General features: G+C 40.8%; 1 protein-coding gene across 7 annotated transcripts in view; it reads left to right on the forward strand.

Moving 5' to 3' along the window:
• The window catches only part of MBNL3 (muscleblind like splicing regulator 3), a 112233-nt gene that overhangs the window by 32980 nt on the left and 51683 nt on the right, over nt 1-27570 (forward strand). For all 7 annotated transcript variants that reach the window (XR_005788088.1, XM_040468069.1, XM_040468071.1 and 4 more), the window contains exon 2: nt 9596-10461. Coding sequence is in view for 6 of the 7 variants with exons in the window: in XM_040468069.1 (XP_040324003.1) it covers nt 10285-10461 (177 nt within the window). In the remaining variant the exon portion in view is untranslated. The remainder of the gene's footprint in view (nt 1-9595; nt 10462-27570) is intronic.

Genomic DNA, 27570 nt, shown 5'->3' on the forward strand with positions numbered 1-27570 from the left:
TGTGTGTGTGTGTGTGTGTGTGTGTGTGTGTGTGTGTGTGTGTGTGTCTCTTGGTAAAACGGAATTTTCAACCAAATCTTATCAGTGATTAATTGGCCTAGAAAATTCAATTGAATTCAATTCACTATGTACTTCGGGAGGAGCACAAACACTTTCAAACCCCTGGGCTGCTAGTTAAAGTCCTGTAGCAGGAATTTATAGGATGCCAGTTTAGCCAAAAAGTTACTATGTAAATTTAACTGCTGGCACCAGCTAGTTCTGTAACAAAATGTAACTGGGAAAAAAAATCCTCCTTGAAATCTCCACCACATTCATTAAAGGAATTTCCATTATAGAGATTAAGATTGAAAAGTATTTGAGTCAGGTCAGAAAATAGGAATACAGTTACATGTCCTTAACGACCGGGGTCAACGACAAACGGGTAGTTAGCAAAATGCAAACAGGAAGCTGCACTTTTCAATTTGTTTCTCTACCTACTTTTCATGCAGGTCTGACTTAATTGGCCTGGCCTAACACCGCCTGTGAAGTGGGGAGGATCACTATGAGCTTTAGTTCTTCCGGAGTATGTCGGAGGCATACTTTGCTCTGTGTGGTGGGCTCCTTAAATAAAACAATTTTCCAAGGGCACATCATTGTCACTACTACATTTATGGCCACTAAATGTCTACTCTGCTTAAAATCTTTGAGGGAGGCTTCCTATCTCCGTAACAAACATATACTCCTCAAGTGGCTGTCTGCGTCCTTTGGAAACTACCCACACATTATTTCCCTTCCGCAGTGTGAACTAGCCATTCTAGCCAGCCCCTGTCTGCCCGCCATCTTACAGTGCAACTAGTGTTCTCTTTCCTTGCCCTCATTCACATGGTTTCTCTTTCCAGGAGTGCTCTGTGCCCCTCACCTCCCACCTACGTCCTTCTCATTTTGTAAGGGCCAACTCCACTTTCTCCTCTTTGAAAACGGATGACTATGCCAGGCCTGAGTGACATTCTCCCCTCAGAGTTCTCACTGCGTTTGTTGTTAGTGTTCCTGAAGTTTCCTCTCAATGATCTACATTGTTTGCTTTTCTTTCACATTATGTTGTTCTTGCCTCCCCAACTCAATAGAGGCTTCTTCGGTTCAGAAGCGATGTCCTTCACCTCTCCTGATTGATTCCCCAGAAGCAGTGACACAAGTCTGTGCATACAGTTGGTGTACAATAAATGTTTATTGGTTGATTGATATTTTCACACATGAACGTTTTTGAAGGCCTCATTTGCTTGAATTTTAGAGGGTGATAATAAATATTTTTTTTACTAAATTTTTTTAATCTTTATTTTTATTTTTTTTTCCAACGTTTATTTATTTTTGGGACAGAGAGAGACAGAGCATGAACGGGGGAGGGGCAGAGAGAGAGGGAGACACAGAATCGGAAACAGGCTCCAGGCTCTGAGCCATCAGCCCAGAGCCTGACGCGGGGCTCGAACTCACGGACCGCGAGATCGTGACCTGGCCGAAGTCGGACACTTAACCGACTGCGCCACCCAGGCGCCCCTTTTAATCTTTATTTTTGAGAGAGAGCAGGGCAGGGGCAGAGAGTTAAGGAGACACAGAATCCAAAGCAGGCTCCAGGCTCTGAGATGTCACCACAGAGCCTGATGCAGGGCTCAAATTCATGCACTGTGAGATCATGACCTGAGCCGCAGGTGGACGCTCAACTGACTGAGCCACACAGGCGCCCCTAAATATTTCTTAAATGGATAAAATGAATAATGGATATGGGTTTTTTTTGTTTATTTCTGCCCCCTCCCCCTCCCCATCCATGGCCAGCCAATACCTAGATCCATGCCTGGTCATATTACATGCCCAATAAATATCTGTTGAATGAATCTTTGGCAAAATCATCCTGCATATAATTAAATGCCATCAGTCTTAGGACTCATTTTTTATCTCATTCATCTCAAACGTTTGAGCGTTATAGGATTTGAATTGCCAAATATGTTACATTCCCATTGACTTCAAGTTCAAATCCAGTGCATGAGTGAAGAACTTTTAATGCCACTGGGCCTCCTGTCCCATGAATGCAAGCAAGCAATTAAGCAGTGTTGTTTAACAATAACTGTGTTTAGCATCCAGGTTTTAGTGTATTTATAATAAATTGGATTTGTTTAAACTATTTAAATGGCATTTATTAGTGAGTTCTCATAATTTCATGTATTATTGAAAAGAGGCATACCTTTTCAAAAAAAAGGGGGGGGGGCACCTGGGTGGCTCAGTTGGTTAAGCATCCAACTTTGGCTCAGGTCATGATCTCACAGTTCATGAGTTTGAGCCCTGCATCAGACTCTGTGCCGACAGCTCAGAGCCTGTGGAGCCTGCTTCAGATTCTGTGTCTCCCTCTCTCTGTGCCCCTCCCCTGCTCACACACTCTTTCTCTCTCTCTCTCTCAAAAATAAACATTAGATTTTTTAAAAAACATAGTGAACTCCTCAGACAAAACCATATGTATGAACTGAGGTGGGGAGGGTCTCTTAATTACTTTATGAAATGGGATAACTTGGCTTACCTGTTTTTTGTAAAAGGTATATTAAATGTATTGCCCTAGGAGTATTGTGGGGGGAAATGCAATGAAGCTTTAAAACAAAACAAAACAAAACAAAACAAAAAAAACTTGGGCCGCCTGGATGGCTCAGTTGGTTAAGCATCTAACTTCGGCCTAGGTCAGGATCTCCCTGTTCCCGAGTTCGAACCCCATGTCAGGCTCTGTCCGGCACTGTGCTGACAACTCGGAGTCTGAAGCCTGCTTCCGATTTTGTGTCTCCCTCTCTCTCTACCCCTCCCCCATTCGTGCTCTGTCTCTGTCTCTCAAAAATAAGTACACATTAAAAAAATAAAAGAAAATTTTTTTAATTAAAAAACACTTAATGAGAAACTTCTGCACAGAGGCAAAATATCCTTATTTTCACAGCCTTTTCTTTCAGACAGTAAACTGTTTTCCATAGGATGCCTATGAGGTCATCTGCACTACTGAACACTCCTCATATGCCTTAAAGAACGTGTATTGGTGGACCACTCACCAAAGCACATGAGGGAAATAGAACTTGAAGCAAAATCGAAAGCTTGAAAGCTTTTCAAGCTTGTCAACTTGCCAACTCAAGCAGTGTGTGGCCGGTGTGGCATATATTCGTAGAGCCAAAATAAATGGTCATGAGAAATTCCAAGGTAGTGTAGATGTAAGGAAAGCTTAAAATGGAAGGAAAGAAAACATGCCTTTCATTGTTTACTCAGGAGGTTGATAAAATGCATTGGAAGAAATGCCTCCTCAGATATTGCTATAGGTGCCAAATGGTATCTTTGTGATCTTCGGAACCAGGCTTTGGCAACGTTTCCATGTTCTGTGCTGGCTTGGGCAGCAAAGGAGAAGAGAGACGGAGACAAGGAAAGTGTAGGAGAAGTGGCCTTGCAAACAGCTTTGGAACGAATTACTATTTCCATCAGATCTGTCAGATACAAAGTATCTATTTCTTTTGTTTTGCCTTCAAGGCGAACGTCATGAGAGAAGGTATGGATCCTTTAAAAAGCTATAATCTACTTTTTCAAATGAAGCACTTACATAATGAACCTAGTGTATCTATAATTGTAAAGTAAAAACATTTATACTTTCCTTATGTCTTCTCTAGAATTCTTACAGATGAGCATTAATTAATAGTCAAAATGAACTCTTTTATTTCCAAAGGGGAATACATAGGGAATGTTTCTTCCCTGTGGATCCAAGTGAAATCACCTCCCAGTTCAGTTTCATCACACCAATTATTGGGCAAAAACATGCCAAAGATTAACCTACTCTTTGAAGATAATAGAAATCATTTGGGTATCCCATATTTTTACTCTAAATCCAGGAAAAGATCTTACCGCAATCAAATGAGCAGGAATAGACCATGCCTGATAGAAACTGAATGCTCTAGATAACAAGAATGCCAGGTATTAGCAGCCCAATTTGAAAGCTAGAATTGCGAGAAAATGTTCGACTTTACAGGTCCCATTGATTTGAAACCCACAGAGGTGGCCAAAGCTCAGCCAGACTAGAGGGTGTTCAATGGACAAACCTTGCTTGCTGGCATGGTAAACAGAAGGGTTAATGTCGAATTCCCGTTTACTCTTTGACCTTTCAAAATAGGAATCCTGGGGACGGCTGCAAGGCTGTAACTTCCCATGAGAAGAACTCAGTAAGACATGATGTCTATCCTCAAGGAATTGACAGTTTAGTAAGGGAGAGAAGTTAAGGGCCTATAATGAGGAAGAAGGTTGATGAATGGGATATCTGCCATAAGACAGGCACAGTATTGTGACATGGTTAAGAGAGGACTCCGGACTCAGACTGCCTGGGTTTGAACCATGGCTTGATCACCTACGAGCTATGGGAAGTTGTACAAGTTAAATTAATTCCTCTTCCTCTACCTCTGTTTCTCCCATCTGTAAAATGGGACCATAATACCATCTCTAAGAGGAATCCAGAGAGCCGTAAGACTTGGTGTGAGTAATTTTGAGGTCTTCCTTTTGGGGATGCATTTTGATGCAGTAGTAGTCTTTGAGTATGTGCTTAAGAGTGTTCTGAAGTCATAGTGCTGGGTGTACCATTCATGGAGAATTAGAAGCCTATGCTGACGTTGGAAGACCTACTGTCTGCCTCCAGCTCTTCATAAACTCTCACAACCATTTCACTTCTTGGTGCCTTAGCTTTCTTCTACATTTAAATGAGCCTAGGAAACTCCATGACGGCTTGGACCTTATCTTGTTCAACATCTAGAACAGTGACTTGCTCATAGTAGATGCTGGATAAATATTGGTGCAGCACAGCTCACGGAAATTAACAAGATGTTGATACAACAGACATGAACATAATTTTGAGAAGGAATCATAAGCACTACACAAATATGACTGTTTTTCTTGTTTAAGATTCCCAAGAGAGGGGCACCTAGGTGGCTCAGCCAGTTAAGTGTCTGACTCTTGATTTCAGCTCAGGTCATGATCTCACAGTTGTGAGATCCAGCCCTGCATCAGGCTCTGTGCTAACAGTGTGGAGCCTGCTTGGGATTCTCTCTCTCTATCTCTCATTCCCACTCCCTCTGCTCTCTCCCCCATTCATGCCCCCCCTTTAAAAAAATTAAAATGAAAGATTCCCAAGAGAGATAAGAAATAAGAAATGATCTCTACTACGTTTCTCTGCCAGGATCTAAGCATGAGATTTGAAGTCAGATCTTGCCTCAAGTTGTTTAACCTCTTTGGGCTTCATTTTCTCATTGGTATTTTTGGGTGATCCCTCCTGCTTTGTACTATTTTTTAGAACTCCCAAGATCAAGGAAATAAAAGCACTTGTGAACTAGCAAATACCAAGAAATGGTAGCTCTTCGTGTTCTACATTAGAGGACCGTAAATCATAAAAAGCAAACTTGTGGAGCGCCTGGGTGGTTCAGTCAGTTGGGCGTCCCAACTTCGGCTCAGGTCATGACCTAATGGTTGGCAAGTTTGAACCCCATGTTGGGCTCTGTGCTGACAGCTCAGAGCCTGGAGCCTGCTTTGGATTCTGTGTCTCCCTCTCTGTCTTCTACCTCTCCCCTGTTCGTGCTCTGTCTCTCAAAAATAAATAAACATTTCTTTTAAAAAAGCAAAATTATATTCCTGTTACTCAACAGTTAGTAAACATAAAGCTGTATTGTTCCCCACAGTTTATCTTCTTTAAAATACAAGGGGAGGGGCGCCTGGGTGGCGCAGTCGGTTGGGCGTCCGACTTCAGCCAGGTCACGATCTCGCGGTCCGTGAGTTCGAGCCCCGCGTCGGGCTCTGGGCTGATGGCTCAGAGCCTGGAGCCTGTTTCCGATTCTGTGTCTCCCTCTCTCTCTGCTCCTCCCCCGTTCATGCTCTGTCTCTCTCTGTCCCAAAAATAAATAAACGTTGAAAAAAAAAATTAAAATACAAGGGGAAATGCCCCCCCCCCATCTTTTGTATACGGACAGAGGAGCAGAGCTACATGAGAGAAGTGTCTCTCTCTTGGCACACCAGCTCCCTTTAGCTGTTGCACCTCACTTCTTCTGTGCCAGCTCCAAATCCAGTTCCAGGTGTGAAGGAGGACATGCGCTGGCTAGGACTGTTTGGAAGAGTTGGCCAGGGTCCCCGCAGAGGTGACAGACCAATTTCAAAAAGAAGAAAATTCCTTCTCCCTTTGCCCCATGTTACATAAAACGCATGGCCAGAGTCCAATTTCTGTTTGCATTTTTCTTTTCTAAAAGTTCAAAATTCAAATTCATTATTTGTTATCTGTTTCTATACGCGATGGACCTCTGGAGAAAAATCTTCCTCCAGACCCTCACTGTTTACGTTCTAAGCAAATTGTGTGTGTGTGTGTGTGTCTGTGTGTATTCCTTTTTGGTTATTTTTCTTTCAAATGTGTTCAGGCAGCCTATATAATTTAGTTGTAGGATTAAATTTGAATCTATTTTTAAACATAAACTTACAAACTTAGATAATAGTCTCTTTTAGAGTACTTTCCATAATATACTAAGTCAACTACAGTATGGAAACTAATTTGCTCTTGAAATTCCACTTAGTGACACTACTTAGAATTTGTGTCTAAGGAGAATCTAAGAAAGAATCTAAGAAAGGAGAGTCTAAGGAGAATTGGGGGTAGCCACGTCTATCACTCATGAGACATTTTTTTTGGTTATAATCTTTTGATTTCTTTTTAATATGATAGCTTTATTGATATGTAATTCACATACTATCCAATTCACCCATTGAAAGTGTACAATTTTGTGAATGGGTTTTAGCATATTTCAAAATTGTGCAACTGTTACCGCTAATTCCAGAATATTTTCATCACCCCCCAAGGAGACCCTGTACCCATTAAGCAGTTACTCCCACTTTCTCCTTTCCCCATAGTCCTCACAACCACTCATTTGCTTTCCAACTCTGTGGATTTGCCTTGTGGATATTTCATATAAATGGAACCATATAATATGTGGCCTTCGCGACTGGCTTCTTCCACTTAGCATAATGTTTTCAAGGTATGTCCCGTGGCGGAATAATATTCCCTTTTGTGGGTATATCACATTTTGTGTATCCAGTTCATCTGTCAGTGGACACACAGGTTGTTTCCACCTGTTGCCTATGGCGAATCGTGCTGCTAGGAACGTGAGTGCGTAAATATCTCTTTGAGGCCCTGCTTTCAGTTGTGTGGGGCATATACCAGCAATGTGTGATTGTTCCGATTTCTCCAATTTTTCTCATTTTTATTATGGCCATGCTAATGCATGTGAAGCAGTATCACACTGGGGTTTTCATTTACATTTACCCCATCTGGCTAATTTTTTTTTAAATATTGTAAATATTTTCCTAGAGGTCATTGCCTGACAGCCTTAACCTTCTAGAACATGACCCCACATGGAACATATTGCAAAAGGGCCCCCAAACCAGCAACAGCAGTCACAGACTTGCTGCACGAAAGCCCTGCACTTTGTCCCTTAGGCCCATGTTCAGTGAGAAACTAACTCGTATTCAGCATTCGTGATTGGCTGTTATGTTTTCCACAAGGGAGCTGGGCAATCCACAATGGCAGATACTGTGGCTGGAAGAGAAGCGATAGTAGAAGTGACAGGTGACAATCTGCCACTGAAGGAGGAAAACTGTGATACTTCCTAGGACATTTATGACCCTACGTCTTCAACTAGAGGTCAAATTATGTTCAGTATTTTGTAAGAAGGCAAGACTACATATAATACACTTTATTTTATTTTTTAAGTTTATTTTTGGGGGAGAGAGACAGAAACAGAGAGAAAGGAGGGGGGAGGGAAGAAAAGAGGGAGGGGCAGATGGGGAGAGAGAGAGAGAGGGAGAGAGAGAGATCAAGAAGGCTCCACACTCAACACGGAGCCCAAACTGGGGCTCGATCCCACAACCACGAGATCATGACCTGAGCCGAAATCAAGAGTCCTATGTTAACCAACTGAGCCACCCAGGTGCCACTACATATAATACATTTTAGAAAGGTTTCTGTAAAGAATGACTTAGAGAAATATGTTTGCCCTTGAATGATCGGATAAGCTTGCATGAATTGTCTAGATACTTAATTTCCCACTGATATCTAAAAACTTAGGTAATATTGAGTCTCATCTTGAATGCAGAAAAACAAACAGAAAATCCAAACCCTGTAAAGATATTGTTCAAAAAATTAAATGTTCTCAAGAACTTATTTCTGCTTTTTGGATGAAGTTGACAATTAGTTGGTTTGCCTGATACTCAGAGCTTACTTTTACTTGACCAAATCCCTGTTATTTCAGTATGTGTTCACATCATGATGCTAATAAATTAACTTCTTATCTACTCTCTCAGCTGAGTTCCTGAAAATTGTTGCCGGTTGACACTGGGTTAAACTGCAAACCTTTAAGCTGCACAGTATTTAATGTATGACTGAACCATGCTTTCTGTCTCACTCATTTGTATATGCTGAAACTTCCTTCTGATTTGTTCCAATATCCCTTTAAAGGGACTAAGAACTAATAGAACATACAGAGAACAAAAACAAAACAAAACAGGTGCCTGGGTGGATCAGTCAGTTAAGCCTCCAACTCTTGGTTTTGGCTTAGGTCATGATCTCATGGATCGTGAGTTCAAGCCCCACATCGAGCTCTGTGCTGATGGTGTGGAGCTTGCTTGGGATTCTCTCTCTCCCTCTCTCTCTGCCCCTCACCAACTCACACTGCCTCTGCCTCTCTCAAAATATATAAATTAACCTAAAAAAAAAAAAACACCAGCATCTTTTCAAGGGATTTTTTTTTTCTTATCTGAAGCACATTTTACATGTCACATCCTCTCCCCTACCACATTTACCACTGGGGGTCCAGCGAGTTCTGTCATGACCATTTTACGTGATTGTCAACAATTACATCTCAAATATACACATAGAGTTACCTCTGAGAGCAAGTTAAATTTTCTTAGCAATTCCTGTTCTGGGTTTTGAGAGCAGATAATCAAGCCTTCAATCATACCACAGTAAAGGCAAGATAATGACAAGTCTTCGGTAGCCTCATAAGGGGCTGTCCTGTCCAGCTCTGGCATTTGCTGTGCAGTGAACCCCCAAATGAGTTTCTGTCCCCAGACAGATAAAAATGAAACCATCATTTTTCCTTTTTAATTGGGCTTTTGCCCAGTCTTGTATTTCAACAGCAAATCTATGTGGCTGCCTCATTTTACTCTACACTGGGAAATGCTCCTTTTATTGACAGTGGGCAACTGTTGCACTGGCAGTATCTAGATGCTTCCTGTTTTTTTTTTTAATGTTTATTTATTTTTGAGATGGGGGTGGGGGCAGGGACAGAGAGAGAGGGAGACACAGAAGCCAAAGCAGGCGCCAGGTTCTAAGATGTCAGCACAGAGCCCTATGCGGGGCTCAAACCCATGAACTGTGAGATCATGACCTGAGCCAAAGTCAGACGCGTAACTGACTGAGCCACCCAGGCCCCCCTAGATGCTTCCTGTTCTAAATAGGCTATGATACTTCTTTTCCAAATCTAAGGTTTAAAACAGAAGTATTATATCAGCTGATTTTATTTTTGTTTTCTTGCAGGTTTCTGAAAAGTGCCTTTTCTGAAAACTACTGCTTGGATTCCACTCTAGAACTGTCTCTTTACAACCCCCCCCCCGACCTGACCCTCTGCCAACCTGGTGTGCTTGTAGTTCACTCTCAGTAACGTGCCCATTCTTTTTTCCCTTTGATTCTCCGTTTTCACGGTCATTTTTCCTCCTCCTGATTTTGCAGCAATTTTTTTTACAGTCCTGACATCCTTACCAATATTAATCATTAAATCAAAGAAATAGGAAGAAAAAGTTTTCTCCCCTTGATCTGAGACCATTCCACAAATTGAAGGGCAGCCAGCAGCATATGCTTTTTGCACGAGTAATTGAAAACATCAACCGGAGAGCACAAAATTCTTTTGAAATCCTGCCAGTTATTTGAAGGAACTTCAGCAGAGGAACAAATTAAACACTCAATATCTTAACCTTTCTGGTTGCCTTCTTAGGAGTTGGTCTCTAATTTGATTTTTAGTTACTCCGGTACAAGTTTTATTTTGTGATTGGCTCTTTGTTTGACTAGACCAAATTTTGGCTTAAATGAAAACCTAAGTGCTAACAAAGAAGCATTTCACCAAAGCAACCTGTTATCTCTTCACATTTAGCTTGAATTCATTTTTGACCTCTTAACAGCAGTAAAGCTGTCCTAGAGAGGGTGCCCTTGATTTTAACTTTGCTTTCAATATGACGGCTGTCAATGTCACCCTGGTTCGTGACACCAAGTGGCTGACTTTAGAAGTCTGCAGAGAATTTCAGAGAGGAACCTGCTCGCGAGCTGATGCGGATTGCAAGTTTGCCCATCCGCCGAGGGTTTGCCACGTGGAAAATGGTCGTGTGGTGGCATGCTTTGATTCTTTAAAGGTGAGTCTCCTCTACATGCATGTAACATCCAATTTAAATTTCTTGATGTCTGTGTGATGTGCTTTTAAATTAGTAAAGTTAACAATAGCATGGACATGGTAAGTTTTGTTTGTTTTTTAAGACAGGCTATGGACTTTGGGTTTGTAGAACTAAGCCAGATTACAGCTAATCTCATCAAAGCCCAGTGATCAGGATAGAGTTGAAGAAAGAGAAAACGAAAGAATTTTTGTAGGAGTGAGAAATTGCAGCCTTACCATACTTTTACTTGTCTGTATATGGTTTAAATTGTGAACACAGTGATCATAATTCTCACAGAACCTAAAGAAGCCCTTTGCTGAATTATAGCTTATTACCTACGTTATCAAATATACTTGTCAGGGGCCCGTCAGCTTTCAGAAGACAAGTCAGACTGAAAGAGTATGAGGTGGAAATCTCACCGTGCGGGAGGAAAACAGGTTTTAAAGTTTATTTTAGTAATCTCTATACCTAACGTGGGGCTTGAGCTCACAACCCTGAGATCTTCCTACTGAGCCAATCAGGTGTCCCAAATAACTGGTAGTTTTATTTCATATTTTTATTCTCTGTTTGAGTAAGCTCTAGGCCCAGTGTGGGCCTTGAACTCACCACCACAAGACCAAGAGTCACATGCTCTACCACTGAGCTGGCCAGGCACCCCCCAACATTTTGAAGTTTCTTAGTCAAGTATATTTTGAACCTTTAACTTAAACATTGTTAGCAAACTAGGTTCACTTAATTTTCTTCCTGAACTGTTGATTAACCAATTTCAGATTTATGAGGACATTTTATAAGAAATGTCCTATTGCCAGGGTCATCGAACCTGAACATTATGTACTAGAGTATGAACAAAATATGAGGGCCAAGGAGATATTATGTAGAATGGAACATGCATGATTGCGGAACAAGAGAATGCACTGATCTTCATGTTTTATTCATAGGTATCTTTAAATTAAGGATAAAGATGCATATATTAAAGCATAGAAGTAAAAGTGGTAGTCGATTCCTGGTTGAAATTGATAAGATTCGCTACGATGCCTTTGAGATTTATTTTTGTCAAAATACATCGAAATGAATTAAGCTTAATAAGAAACTTTTCAATTTTTTGATATTGTTTTAGCCTCATCATGACCAGTTTGACCTCATTAACATTTTTGTTTGTGGCTTCATCAGTTAAAGGAGACGTATTCCTTTGTGTGATCATTTCTTCAGAGAGCATTTTATCAAGTGACATCCTACATAACTAGTTACCTTAGTTTATTTTGTGGTTACTAGTTTTTGTTGCAGACCCTCCCAGTTCAAGAATGGAAACTTGTTAGTTTTTAAATGTATATTTGTTTTGAGAGAGAGAGAGAGAGGGAGAGGGAGAGAGGGAGGGAGGGAGCAGGGGAGGGGCAGAGAGAGCGGGAGAGAGAGAATCCCAACATGGGGCTGGAACCATGAGATCATGACCTGACCCAAAATCAAGAGTGGGACACTCAACTGACTGAGCCACCCAGGTGCCCCTAGAAACTTTAAAAAAAAAACAAAAACAGTAATTTTTACCATGGAAAATGTCTGAATTGGTCTTATTTGCAGCACATATTATAATTAAAGAGCTTATTCTCTTTACACTTCATATCACTCAAGTTTCATCTACAATTATTTCGTGTATTACTTAAATCTCCTGCTGCATTACTGGGCAATGCCTTGAAGCAGAAAAGAGCATGGGGCTAGTTTGGGGAGGGAAAGGAGATGTCTTTCATTCAGTCCACCTAGAGGGTCTGGCACAACACTCAGCAGTGTGCATATGTTGTTTCAGGCGATCTGGGGTATGGTCCCAGCCTCACTACTGTGGCTGACCTCAGCTACTCAATCTGATAAGGCTTAAATTACTTCCTCTCTGCCGAACTTCCAGGATTACTCTGGAGAGTCCACGAGGTGACATAAATGAGAACTGATGTATCACTCTAAGAGTGAGTTAAATGAAAGATTATGTTCTCGCAGTTCACTAAGATGTTTGTTTTAGGAGTTCTTCAGAGCAGTTCTATTTAGTTAGGGCTTGTTATCGAAAACTGCAAACGCATGTTCCAAATAGACATGCCCTAATCCAGTTGCCACAAGTATCTTCTTAGTTCTTCAAGCGGAGTATCACCGGGTTTTTTTAGTTTACTCTTTGATAGAGAGTTCCTTGCAGGCTTTGCAAATTCTATCTTTCCAGACGTGTGGTGGAAGGAGATATGTGATCCTTCTAATCACTGGTATACGTTAGGTCAGTTCACCCACTTAAAGAGTGCCATAAAGGAAACATTTTGAAGAAAAGTAATAAAGCAATTGTTAACAAAACACATACTGCACCACCGCTTTAAAGCTTGGAAAATGTTTAATTCAGAGACCACATAGATAATAGGCAATGAATAGTAACAAGCCATTTAATTATTTAAATACATGTCTACTCACTGCTTCCAGTGTTTTTAAAACAATTTTTACATTATGTTAATATCTTGATGACCAATCACACAGGATGAAGACGATTTACACAATCCTCACATTTTCAAATTTTAATGAAAACTTTAATATTTCAAATACACAAAGCCTTTCAAACAATTAATTAATTTGCCTCTCAGACAGCACATTTGTCACAGTCTCATGTCTGCCCAAAAGCTTTGTGGGTCTCTGCTTTAATATTATTCCGTATCCATGATATGCATGAATGCTGTACAAAGTTGAGGGTAATTGAACTATGTGGATTGTATGAGTATCATATCTATAATACACAAATAACATACCTTTGTGTTTATTGCAACATTTACTACCCTCCTTGAGTATGTATAATTGAAACACCTTTGAAACGCATCTGTGCACTGTTTCTATTTCCATGAGTGGTCAAATAATTGAAGCAATCATTTGATGAGTTTTGGGCTGCTGCTCTTGGTTTTCTGTGTTTTGTTTTTGTAAGGATTCCATTAGCACTAGGTACTCTACCAGATGATGATGGTATTTGCCTTCGTAATAGGCACAATAGATGCAATGTTCTACACTTACCTCATAATGAGGGAATGTTGTACAAATAAGGAGGGCAAGCTTGATGGCTAATTGTGCGTTGTGCTGAAGTGCTGAGCCCATCATGCCATGAATGTTGAGTGTTCATTGATGAAGGTTGTACCATCTTCAGATAGAGATCTAGACTGTGCAGCCCATAGATTAATTTCCAGCTACATAAAAGAGTCTCGTGTCATGTGGATATGCGGCTGTTTTAGACCCAATTGCCTAGTCTGCTTGGCACAATTTATTTCAGAATCTCTCCAAAATATTGCTTAACCCACTCTGTGCCAATTTCTTGTTATGACAGGTTGCCATTGAGGTAGCTTGATTCTTTCAGTGAATGTCCCTTACATTTAATGCAAGATCATCAGTAAAAATACTACACTAGAATCTTTGTGATTATTTTCATAGCCAAGACTGTTACCTTCATGTATTCCGCTTCAACGGCGTCATGATGTCTTGAAGTCTCCGTCCGATACTTGAAGCAGTGTAACATTGACCACCTATTATCCAAGAAGGATGCGAATGCTGTCGTTATTTCATTATGGCAGATCAACACCCATTACATCTGCCCACCCTACTCCCCCTGTTTGAGTAGTTTTGTAACGAAAATTCCCGGAAAAGACCTTAGCAGCAGGCATAGTCAGACGACAGTCGTGTCAACCCATCTACATTCCCAAAAGATGGGAACCGAATGCAGAACACACGTAAAATAGCTGCACACTGTGTCTTCAAACATCGCATATGATCACAAACATAATCCCGTTTTGACAAGCGAAAGCTGTTGTCTAGGCATATGGATGTGAGTCCATCCTGGTGGGTCAGATGGTCCTGAGTTACCTGTATATTCTCTATCAGTATCACTAGTCACAGCAGTTTTCACTAGTTGAAAATTTGACTGAATGTTGACCTCATCCCTGTTTTCTAAGGGAAAGCTTACTGGGAGCAGAAGACTCCTGGCAGCATAATCCCAAAGGTCACTGGATTATGCAAGACTGAGAACCATGGATCAGAGAGGTCTGACTGCACTATGAAGATACATAGATAGCACCTATCGTCCTGAGACTCATCGAAAGTAACTTTGTACTTAAGGATCTCTACCTTCTGTAACACTGACCTTGAAAAGGCAGTAACTTTGGCTGGTAGAAGTCAGTGCTGTTTTGGACATTTCAAACACTTCTGTTGAAAGAAAAATGGAATTACAATTAGTACCTAAACAAGTACATATTGATAGCTCGGCCTAACTTTAAAAATGTTTTATTTTGAAATAATTTCAAGCTTAGGGAAAAGTTGCAAAAATAGTACAAGGAGTTCCTGCATACCCTTCACCCAGCTTATGGTAATGTCAACAATTTACATGCCTTGCACAGCCCAGTTATCAAAACTAGGAAATTAACACTAGTACGACGTTATTAACTAAACTAAAGACCTTATTTGAATTTCACCAATTTCCCCGCAGTGTCTTTTCTCTGCTCCAGGATCCGATCCAGGATACCACATTGCACTTAATTACATCTCCTTCCTCCCCTCCAATCTGTGACAGTTCCTCAGTCTCTCCTTATCTTTCATGACCTTGACACTTTGGATGAGTACTGGTCAGTTATTTTGTAGAACGCCTCTCAGTTTGGGTTTGTCAAACGCTTTCTCATGGTTTGATTAAGCTCATGCATTTTTGGCAAGATAACCACAGGGAAGATGTACAGCATGTCCCAGAGCGCATGATGTTGATGTATCTTATCACTCATTATGTTACCTCAATCACTTGATTAGTGTGATGTCTGTTGGGTTTCTCTGCTGTAAGGTGATCAGTTTTCCTTTTGTGCAGATTGACAAATTAACTTCTTCATTTATTCATCATCTCCTACAACATGCTGTTGATTATGAGGGGCATGCTAATATGTAAGCTGTTAAAATGTGAACAAGTGTCTATGTTAGAAGTGATGCGTAATGGACTTCTATAATTATGGTCAACCAAGAAGGGGAGGGAGGCGAAAATAGACCAAGGGCAGGACTGAGAAAGAAGCAGTGACAGGCCACCAGAATGACAGAACACTGGAGAATGAGAAGCCCAAAAAGTTTTGTGATGTGTGTGTCACTGTCATCTGAAGTGTGACCTACTGAAGGGTGACCCTTGTGCTGAAGTCAGTGCCCCTGGCCACCTCTAAACTTGTGATCCTCTTGCATCAGGAAACAGGTGTTCTGCCTTTGTTTCCAAGATAAGTAATATTTCCCCCAATTTTAAAAGTGATCCATCTTTATGAAGGGGAATGAAAATACAAAAGAAATCTTCAAAATCATGCACAAGAAGGTAATAAAAATAAAATGTAATGAAAGGTAAGGAAAATGGAAACATCATCCCCACTACACCGATATCATCGTTAACATGTCTAAGTGTTTCCTCCATCTTTTATATGACTGTTTATAGTCTCATAAACTTTGCCTTACCTCCTGCATCCTCACAGACCTCACTCCCTCACTCCCTCCCCCAACCATCCTGGAGACACAGCCTCTCCTTATCCCTCCTGCCAGCCTCATGTTCTTCCCAAAAAAAAAAAAAAAAAAAAAAAAAAAAATCTGGATACTGCCTGATTTCTCATTGAGTCTTTTAAAAAATATACCACTTATTGGGATGATTTTTCTGGTCAGAAAATAAAAACATCATTTCTAGAAAACTTTAATATAGAAACAAAGACTTTTTATTCTAGAGAGAGGGAGAGTGCACATAAGCGGGGGAGGGGCAGAGAAAGAGAGAGAAGAGAGAGAGAATCTCAAGCAGGGTCCACACTGTCAGCACAGAGCCCAATGCGGGGCTCAATCTCATGAACTGTGAGGTCATGACCTGAGCCAAAATCAAGAGTAGGATGCTTAACCCACCCAGCCACCTAGGCTCTCCAGATTTGTTTAAAAACAAATCTATCACTGTGTTACCTGATGTATCTCTTCAACATGTATGTCCTTTCAAAATTTCTTTCAATGACAACCGTTTCTTTAAAAAGAAAAAAAGGTTTCAATCATTCCATGGAATTCCAAAGGCTTTTCATAACTGTGAAAAAATAATATTTTAGAAACATAGTTAATGTAAAAGATACCATGTTTCAAATAATATGCAGCCATCAGAAATTATGCTTCTGAGAAGTATGCAATCATAATGAACTTTATCTTCTATTGAATGCCTCCTTTTTTCCAGAGTCGTCACCCATGCTGACTCTAATCCTCACTACAACCTTGTGTAGGCTTTACCACTGGATGGACCAGGTTTTGCCAGCTGTGTGGTCTTGAATAAGTACCCAACCTTCCCGTCCTTAAGTTTCCTCAGCTGTGAAAACAAAGAACCTACTAGCACCAACCTCCGGGGTTACTGAGCATTCAAATGAGATGATCCACATAAGGCATGTGGAACGGAGCCTGGCTCGTCATAAGCACTCAGGAGATGTCTATGTTCATCAAGTAAATTCTGGTTGCCCTGGCAATTTAAACATGAAAAATGAGGTGCAACCATGACAGTACTCAAAGAACGTGTAGCTGAACACTTTGATAATCCTGGGGGTGGAGGAGACCTTCTAAGCATGCTATCAGAGGCAGAGACATCAAACAAAGAATTATTGGAACCAGGGGCACCTGGGTGGCTCAGTCAGTTACACATCCGACTTGGGCTCTGGTCATGATCTCGCGGTTTGTGAGTTCAAGCCCCGCATCAGGCTCTGTGCTGACCCACAGAAACCTGCTTCGGATTCTATGTCTCCCTCTCTCTCTACCCCTCCCCTGCTCACGCTCTCTTTCTCTCTCTCTCAAAAATAAAGAAGCATTAAAAAAGAAGAACTATTGGGGGCACCTGGGTGGCTCAGTCGGTTGAGCCTCCGACTTCAGCTCAGGTCACGATCTCACAGTTTGTGGGTTTGAGCCCTGTGTCAGGCTCTGTGCTGACAGCTTGGGGCCTGGAGCCTGCCTCGGATTCTGTGTCTCCCTCTCTCTCTGTCCCTCCCCCGCTCGTGCTCTGTCTCTCAAAAATAAATTAAAATGTTTAAAAAAAATTAAAAAGAATTATTGGGACCAACCACACAATAAAAATCATGGCTGAAAACACCAAGAAGTTAGAAGATAAGCAATAATTTGGGGGGGGAGGGATGTAACTAATTTGACAGACAAAAAGGTCTTTAATATACAACAAGCTTTACAAATTAAATAAATACAAACACTTCAAGGTTTTTTCGTAGAAAAACAGGCAAAGGATAGAAACAGTCAAGCAAGGGAGTCCAATGTGGCCAATTTCTGCATGGGGACATTTTGATGAGCCCCACTGGCACAGCTGCTGTGACGCAGCCGCCCCGTTCCAGCTGTCTCCATCACAGTGCACTCCCCCACCCGCCCTCTCTCCCCAGCCTGCAGTCCAGAGGACTCTCACTTTGTATTTTAGTGCTTTCTGCACTATTTACACTTTCTTCTACAAAAGTGTTACTTCCGGGGCACCTGGGTGGCGCAGTCGGTTGAGCGTCCGACTTCAGCCAGGTCACGATCTCGAGGTCCGTGAGTTCGAGCCCCGCGTCAGGCTCTGGGCTGATGGCTCGGAGCCTGGAGCCTATTTCCGATTCTGTGTCTCCCTCTCTCTCTGCCCCTCCCCCGTTCATGCTCTGTCTCTCTCTGTCCCAAAATTAAATAAAAAAACGTTGAAAAAAAATTAAAAAAAAAAGTGTTACTTCCAATAATAAAAAATAAAAATAAAAAATCTTTTGTACAGCATAAACCTCCAAGGAGAAACTAAAATCATCTTTATAAAAGAAGTTTTATGGTATTAAATATAATGTTTGCATACTCTAATCCTGAGAGAAAAGTTGGGAATTCCGTTGAGCATTTCCTCTACAGTCTGGAACTGAGACTAAGGAATCTTTTGTGCTTTAAATAGTTTCCTTCCCCTCCATTCAGTGTCAGATAGATAGGTAGGTAGGTAGACAGACAGACAAACAGTTGCAATTTATTCACCCAGTCACTGGATAGGTACTTATGGAACACCTGTCGGGTGCCACGCATCGTGTTAGGCACGGGGACCTAGCAGTGAACTAGAAACAGTCCCTGCCCCCTTGAAATAGACAGTCTGGTTGGGGGAGGGGTGAACAGAAAGGAAGTGGATATTCAGGTGGATGACATATTGTCAGGTGTGAAGAAAAATGAAGCAGGGAAAGGACACAGAGAATGGCAGGGGCTGCTGTTTTGGATTAGTCAGGAAGGCCACATTATGTAATGTGATATTTGTGGAGAGGTGTGAAGGAGGTGAGCGAGTGAGCTATGAGGATTTCATTCCAGGCAAAGAGAACAGTAACAGCAAAGGCCCCGAAGCAGGACTGAGCCTGGCATGTTTGATGAACCCTGAGGTCACCAGGGTGGCTGGAACAGGGGGATGAAGGGGGACAGCGGTAGGAGATGAGGTCAGAGAGGTCATGAGTGGAAGGAGATCACGTAGGGCTGTGTACATCATGGTAAAGACCCAGAGAGCATGTCCCGTGTAGCCTCAGATGAGGAAGGACACTGGAAGCCTGTGCCAGGCGTCACTGACTCTCCTGATGTGTAGCTTTCTCCTGCCGCTTTTGCTCTGTGTTTGTTGCTGCAATAAATCTTAGCCATTGAGTCTTATAAGTCGTCTGGCAAATCACCAAGCAAAGCTCTTCCATACATTACTCTTTTTCACACGTTATTTACTTGATGATTGTTTTACTTTTTATTTTTTAGAAAATGTTTGAGTGTGTTGTTTCCCTTTTTTTAAGCTGTAATTTTTGAATGGATAGTATATTTTAATAATTCAAAAAAATAATATTTCATTGTTGTTAAATATATACGTCACATGTATCATCGTGCATGTGATATATATATATATATCACCACATCAATTGATGAATAGATTAAATGTGTTTTATACATACAGTGTAATATTATATAGTTATAAAAAGGAATGAAGTATTGATATATGCCCAATGTGGCTCAACCTTGAAAACATTACGCTAAGTGAAAAAGCCCAGTTCAGAAAGACTATATATTGTATGATTCCATTCATATGAGGTGTCCAGTGTCAGCACATCCATAGACAGAAAGCAGATTAGTGGTTTCCAGGGGCACTGGTGGGAAGGAGAGAATAGCTAAGGGAGCAGGGGCATGTGACCGCTATTGGATAGAAGTTTTCTTTGGGGGATGATAAAAATGTTCTGGAATTAGATAGTGGTAATGTTTGCACAACTTCATGAATACACTAAAAACCACTTTTAAAGTGGTTTTTAAGTGTGTACACTTTAAAAGGGTGAACTTGATGGTACCTGAATATCTCAGAAAAGTAAAAAAAAAAAAAAAAAGAAAACAACTAAGCATAAAAAGTACGCAGTGAAAAAAACAAAGGGTACGCAGTGAAGTTTACATCTCTCCTTTTTTCTGCAGCTAACTCTTGACCCCCAACTAATGTATTTGGTTTTCTCTCTCCCATAGATACTTTATGAATATAATGCAAATATACACATACCTGTTCTTACTTTTTTACACAAATAGCGGCATACTGTTATCGTTGCTTTTTTTTAGTTACAATGTTAAAAGGATAGGAAAAGATATACCGTGCTGACAATAAAAAGAAACCTAGAAGTGTGATATTTATATTACATATATATGTGTGTGTGATATATATATATATATATATACATATATATATATATATATTTACATTACGTTTATATTAAGGATAAACATAATTACACACAAGTACTGGGCTCTGGTTAGTAAATCTGTTACTCCCAGGCATATGTAAGCACTTTATATGGATGCTGAGGTTGAACAAATAGGTGGATAGAGAATAGATAAAGATAGCCAGGTTCCTCATCATCCGAGAAAAGAGTTAAAAATAAGGAAAAGGGGAAGGCTAGAATGAATCCTGTGGTGTGGATCAGGGTGGAGACATTGGTATGTTTAATTTCATGTGTACACAGATAGATACAGAAATAGACATGGAGGTGAGTGTATGCATGGGTTACTGTACATGCTTATATCTCCTAGCTCTGTCTGAGGAGGACCTACAAGCAAGGACACCCCAATAATAAAAAGCACACCTATCACCCAGATCTTGGCTTCTAAGACCATTCTTCAATAAAGGGATCAGGGCTCCTTGGAGTCATAACTGATGCTGGACCGAGGCAGGGAAAATAAAAGATGAGCCTGTAATGTCTTGTGATGCCAGAAAGTAAGTGCTCAAAAAAGAGTGGGGCATGACAAGGGGACACAGGAGTCAGTCTCAAGGAGCTCGTAATGGCCAAAGTGTCAGGGTCACGAATGACTGAGCAATTGTCACAGAATGGAGGAGGCTAAAGAGACATGGACAAGTTAATGCAATGTGAGACCGTGGATTGCATCCTGGAACAGAGAAAGGACATTTGGGGGAAAATTGGTGAAAATCAAATTAAGTCTCTAGTTTAGTTGATATTGCACTAGAGTTAATTTCCTGCTTTTGATAACACTGCTATGTATGGTATGTAAGTTGTTGACATGACCGGAATCTGAGTGAAGGGTATGTGCAGATTCTGTGTACTATTTTTGCGATTTTTCTGTAAGTCTGCAGTTATTTCAAAATAAAATGTTTCTAAAAGTTAGCTTTTTTGTTCTTTCACAAGCATCTCCTGTATTCTGATGCTCAGAAATGCAGTGGGATATTGTTTCTTTTCATTTTGCTTTCTTCTTTTTTCTCTCTTCAACTTTGAGTATGGTAATGAGAAAACACTAAAATTCGTGCCATGGCCGATCCTGGGACTGACCCCAACTAGTTGGATGAGTCAGATAGTTAAATAGTTAAGAAAGCATTCATTCCCATGGCTGCACTTCAGAAACCTAGAAAATCAAGAATTTCAGCTGTACAAGGAAGACCACTGAGTTCAAACTGTTACCATTTACAGATAAGGAAAGCGGCGATGCAGTGAAGGAGAGTAGATTGCCCAAGGTCAAATACCCAGTCACCACAGAGCCCGAAGACTCCAGCGTTCTTCTAATCGTTTCACGTTTTCCCCCCTGTGGAGAAAAAGGAAATGGAGAAAACAACAATTAGATTATTAGTTTCCTAAACCAAAATCATCCTGCCCTTACCTCAGTCAGACTGTCACATGACACTGGGGGGCACTGTCTGCGAAGTTCTGTGTTTCTCCTTCCCACTTTTTGTACTTCAAAAGGTCAGGGGAAGCCAACTTTGCCTTCCCTAGTCCATCCCTCATTTCTTGTTTCACGGTATTGCATTTAGATGAAGACTTTAAATTAAGGTTCATATTTAGGTCTTTGACAGTCGTTGGGGCTATACATTTTGAGAAGAGGAGGAAAGGCTGGGCGGTTTTTATTTGTAGACCAAGTTAACTAACAGTGATTTATTTAGTTGATTTAATTGCTTTATTTCATGGCTGAGAGTCTGGACACCAAACTATGTCAACTCCCTTGTCTATCTTTCTCCCCAAGCCCTGCTTTAGTAACTTAGTTAGAGTTGGGGATTATAACTGGCTGTGGATCATGTATATCTTTGCTGCATGGAACTCTCATGTCCGATTGTATTATACACTCATTATTAGCACAATGGCTAGCTGAGGAGGTACCTGTCACAGTGCTGCTGAAAATCTTGTAGTAGTAGTTCATCCTTATTATGGGTCAAATATTGGTTTGTAGAAATCACTTGTGATCTAACCCAGCTCATTTTAAATGGTGTTTTATGGGAGCATAGCTGAAGGTCATTTCTGTCTCCACCTCAAATCCAAGGTCGCCATTGGCTACGAGGTGAGAAAGAACTTACGATATGGCCACGGTTGTATTTTTCAACCAGTTTGATGCCATTAAGACCAACCCCTTCCCACAGGAACCCTGATTAGTATGAGAGATCTGAACATCAGAAGTTTGAGAGCTATCTATTATACGTCAACTGTTTTGTTTGGAAGAAACTTATTTGTTAGAAAAATCCATACCTGATCCTACTTCATTATTAGATAATTCACTTTATGTCGTGGAGCTGTGTGAAGTCATTACAGATATTGTCTTTTTCTCTATTGTAACTTTTTGTGAAATGTGGATAGCGGGTACTTCTGTGCATCTGGAAATAGCAATTAGTTTTTCAAGGAACATGACTTTATTCGTAGAACATCATTTACTTACTGCTCTTTTTGCCCTTACAGATTAGCTTTCTGCTTGTCACGTCCCTGAGCTTACCCTCTTTTCCTCTGTCTCAGTTTGCTGCTTCATTATTGACCTGTAGGGTTGTATATTCCAGAGGAATCTTAGCTATCCGCTGTTTCCTCATTATCTCTAAATAATCTTTTCATTTTCTTCCGTATTTTCTCCTCTCCGTAATCAGTTTTCAGTTTCTTAAATTGATGATTTCTGTCGTTGCTGCTGTAGAATCCAGATTTGCCATCCTGCTTGGGTTTTCAATGCTTCTATTTCTGTGCCTTTTGTTGTCACCACCGGGTCAAGTTTTACTGCTAGATGTAATTAGAAGTTGAATGTGCTCATTTTCCTGTGTTTCCTGATATTGTTTTCTTAAAAGTCAGTAAATGATTCCGTTTGTTCTTCAACCTTTTATTCTTTAAATCATCTCCACTAGTTGGACTCGGCTATCTTGTCTCCAGAATGATTTTTTTTTCAGTATCTTGTTTGTGATGAGTTTGCATAATATTGCTTGGTTTAATTTGTGATTTATTTCAGTGTGGTGGATATGGCTAGAGAATCCATCAATTTTTGCAGGTATAACTTGGTCACAGGCATTTAAATGTTTGCTGTAAATTGCTTTTTTTTCTGTCATAAGTGGGCACATGTTTTTTTTGTTGTTGTTGAAACTCAGATTTTTATTTACTCACAGGAAATTGGTAGAGAAGAAATTTGCCTTTTGCTCTTACCCATGTTCTTGTGGGTACACAGTGGACAATGAAAGCAGTTTCCACACTGTGGAAACCACCCGTAAGTTTGAAAATGGAGGGGCGCGTGAGCGGCTCAGTAAGTGTCCGACTCTTGGTTTCAGCTCAGGTCATGATCAGGCTCTGCGCTACTGTGCAGAATTGACTTGGGATTCTTCGTCTCTCTCTTTCTCTGCCCCTCCCCCACTCATGCCCCCTCTCTGTCTCTCTCAAAAATAAACAAACATTTTTTTTTAAGTTTGAAAAGGTAGAGCCCACGGCGATATAATTGTTGAATATGTGTTGAATATGACAAATTCCCTAAACTGTGTGTCAGCCATGATTTGCCAACTAACTATACAGTAGTAAGGTTCTAATTTCTGCCTTTAGCACACAGAAATGCAAGCAAGAAACCTTTCTCTCTGGAACTTTGAACTTTTCACCCATCTTTTTTATACATCTAGGTACACTGAGTACACAGCAAGCATTGTAGTATCAGTCGGCTCTTGTCGATTTTTTAGACAATAAATAAATACATAAATAAATAAATTTGGAGACTACATTTTTAAAGGTGACATTTTTTTTTTAGACCAACCACACTGTCACATTGCCTTAAAATTTTTGTTTGTCCTCTTTGTGAACTCTTCAGGAACTCTGTGTTCTTGTTTGAAACATTTGATAAATACCTATCTCAGAAGCTGTTTCTCTGTTGTTAATGTTTGTGCCTATCACATGTTCCATGAAACAAACTTAAAATTTTTACAGCTTCTGTAGAAACATGATCTGTAGAGTTTTTGCAATTTCCTGGTCATTTTGCTTTCTATACAGGAAATCTTAACATATGAGTAACTGACAATTTTTGAAACCTTGTCTGTGTTTATTTTGCTAGTACCCCGATGGAGGAAGGATTTATATTTTTTCCCCACTTTACTAAGATAGAATTTGACGTACAACACTGTTTAAGGTGTACAACGTGATGATTTGACACAAGTATATATTGTGAAATGTTTACCACAATAAGGTTACTTAACACTTGTGTTACTTCCATAATTACTTTTTTGTGGTGAAAATATTTAAGAGTTACTCTCTTAGCAATTTTCAAGTATATACGTCAGTTATCATTCACTAAGGTCACCATGTGGCATATTACATCCCCAGAATTTACTTGTCTTATAACTGGAAATTTGTATCCTTTGACCACCATCTCCCCCCCCCCCCCCCCCCCCCACCTCCAGCCCCTGGTAACTTCCATTCTACTCTATGTTTCTGTGAATCCATCTTTCTTAGATTTCTTGTATAAATAAGATCATATAGTATTTGTCTTTCTGTGTCTGGCTTATTTCACTCCGGGTCCATCCATGTTTTTGCAAAGGGCAGGATTTCCTTCTTTCTCGTGGCTGAATAATATTCCATTGTATATATTTTGGAATATTGTCTTCTTTTTCAGAGAAGCCTTAGAAGTCATCTTGATAGGGGTGCGCCTGGGTGCTTGGGGGAAACCAGAGATGTAAACATGGAAATAGCCGAAACGAAGCATGGTATCAGCGAGTAGCATAAACAGAGAATGCTGCCTTGTAATGACATCTCAAACAAGGGCTCCTTGTGTGGCCTTGGGCAAGACATAGGAATCCTACTACCTCTTTTTCTCTTCCTACAAGAGCAAGCAATAGCACTCAGTTTGTAGGACTAGTGGCTGTGGTTTTACCACAAGGATTTTATACATGTCAGGGGTCATTTAATGCTCAGAGTCCTGTTAAATCCATTAAGAATTCTATATGCATTCAATTCCCCAAAGACATGATTCATTCAACAAGCATTTATTGAAGCCCATTACTTGCTAGGCACAGGGCTCTGTACTGTGCAGAATACAGTTATGGAAGACATGGTCCCTGCCTGACCTCTTAGCATGGAGCCGCTTGTGTTACGTGCCATAAGCCAGGTACAAACTAACCGCTTAAAGAGTCCAGGAGGAGAGGCAGGGGCTGGGATTACATGCAGCTGTGGTGTTGAAAAATGCAGTCTTGGGAGAGGTACTGTTCGAGGTATTCTTTGAAGGAAGGACAGGAAGATAGTCCAGGCAGAGGGGATAACCTGAGCGAAGAGGAGAGGGAACGCTGTGATGTGTGTGGAGGGACTTAAGTGTGAAGCCCGGCCAGGCTGAAGCTAGAGCTTGTGTTGGCAGAGGAGTAGCCTTAAAAGTCAGTGAGAGGGGCGCCTGGGTGGTGCAGTCGGTTGAGCGTCCGACTTCAGCCAGGTCACGATCTCGCGGTCCGTGGGTTCGAGCCCCGCGTCGGGCTCTGGGCTGATGGCTCAGAGCCTGGAGCCTGTTTCCGATTCTGTGTCTCCCTCTCTCTCTGCCCCTCCCCCGTTCATGCTCTGTCTCTCTCTGTCCCAAAAATAAATAAACGTTGAAAAAAAAATTTAAAAAAATAAATAAAAGTCAGTGAGGAGTTTGAACTTGATTTTGTAGCTCTGAGGGATCTGACAGATTTTAAGTAGAGAAGTGACATCATCTGCCTCTGTGAGATGAATTGGTAGAGCACGAGAGACTGGTAAGTGGTGGGGGTGGGGGGGCGGCACGGAGAGCGTCTTAGAAAGCTGGTGAAGTTTTGAAGATATGAAATGGTAAGAATCTGGAAGTTGTGGCAGCAGGAAGAGAAGGCCAGTGATGGAGTTGAGGCGTTGCTGAAGTCAACATGGTTAATTAGGAGGGGGTTGACATTCTACTCCAGCTACCGCCATTGTGTTCACTTGAATAATTGGTTTCATTGATTTTGTTTTAAATGTTTATTTATTTTGAGAGAGAGAGAGAGTTTGTGCAATTGGGGGAGGGGCAGGGACAGAGAGGGTGTAAGAGAATCCCAAGCAGACCCCGTGCTGTTAGCGCAGAGCCCAACGCGGGGCTCAAACTCACGCACCATGAGATCATGACCTGAGCTGAGATCGAGAGTCGGATGCTTAACGGACTGAGCCACCCGGGTGCCCCTGATTTCATTGAATTTTCAGTGAAGATCTGCTGTACATTTTTTGGTTTCACGCTAGATACCGTCTTGTTCACCACCGCATCTTTTGTGCATAGCACATGTATAGCACACGTTGCAAGCTTGGAAAGTATTTGTTGAATGAAACGTAACCTTGTTGAATCGCTCTGAGAAAGGGAGAGTAAATATGGGCCCGCCTGCAAGGTGTCCTGTCACCTCTCCTTCTGCATCTGTACCTCCACCCCCCATTCAGTCTTTACTTAAACATGAATGAAAATTGTATACACCCATGTGCTGACTTTCTTCACTTAACCACATTTTAACCTAGATTTGATGGCTTACACATTGCTGATTTTTGAAATTTAATTTCATCCCTTAGCATTATAGAAATGTTCTTTGGCCAAACGCTGTTGGATGCTCTCCAAATGTTGCATTTTGAATGCTTTTACCCTATATATGGATTAAAAAAATTGCTGAGTGGCCACTGTTAGTATTATTGTACAGTAATTAGTGTGATAATCTAGTAATATTCAAGCATTATTTTTTTGCCTTAGAATGTTTGAAATAGAATTTGATACCAGATGGCTAGCTTGCAAACCAAAGTATTCTTGGAAGCATGATTAGTGCTAATAAGGTCATTCTGAGTCAAGTACAAGGTCATAATCTGCAGAAAAGGGTTTGGTGTAAAAGGCGACTGCCTAGTCCAATAAAAAAATATGTTTGAAGCTTAATTAATAACTTACTCTGAATGTACAGTGATATTTTAAAAGTCCAAAGAGTTTGAGCATAGAAAGGCAAAGAAAACTGCTCATAGAGAGAGCCCATGCATGGACATGTTTAAATCAACTTAACTAGAGCCCTCGATAGCTAAAACTTAGTCCAAGTAATCGGCTTTGAAAGGAAATGGGAAAATAGTAAGAAATGGGAAAATGATTTCAAGATGTGTTTTTAAAAAGGTTCTCTATGAATAAACTGAGGGTTGATGGGGGGGTAGGAGGGAGGGGAGGGTGGGTGATGGGCATCGAGGAGGGCACCTGTTGGGATGAGCACCGGGTGTCGTATGGAAACCAATTTGACAATAAATTTCATATTAAAAAAAAGAAAAAAATAAAGTAAAAAGGTTCTCTAGGCTTATGAGCGATCTTTTGGAGTCTGTGTGTGTAGTCAGCCCAGTCTCTTACACCTCCTCCATCTTGCTCTCCGTTTCT

Source organism: Herpailurus yagouaroundi, unplaced genomic scaffold (assembly GCF_014898765.1).
Source record: "Herpailurus yagouaroundi ecotype Mexico unplaced genomic scaffold, PumYag 67681, whole genome shotgun sequence".
In the NCBI taxonomy this organism is placed as follows: domain Eukaryota; kingdom Metazoa; phylum Chordata; class Mammalia; order Carnivora; family Felidae; genus Herpailurus; species Herpailurus yagouaroundi.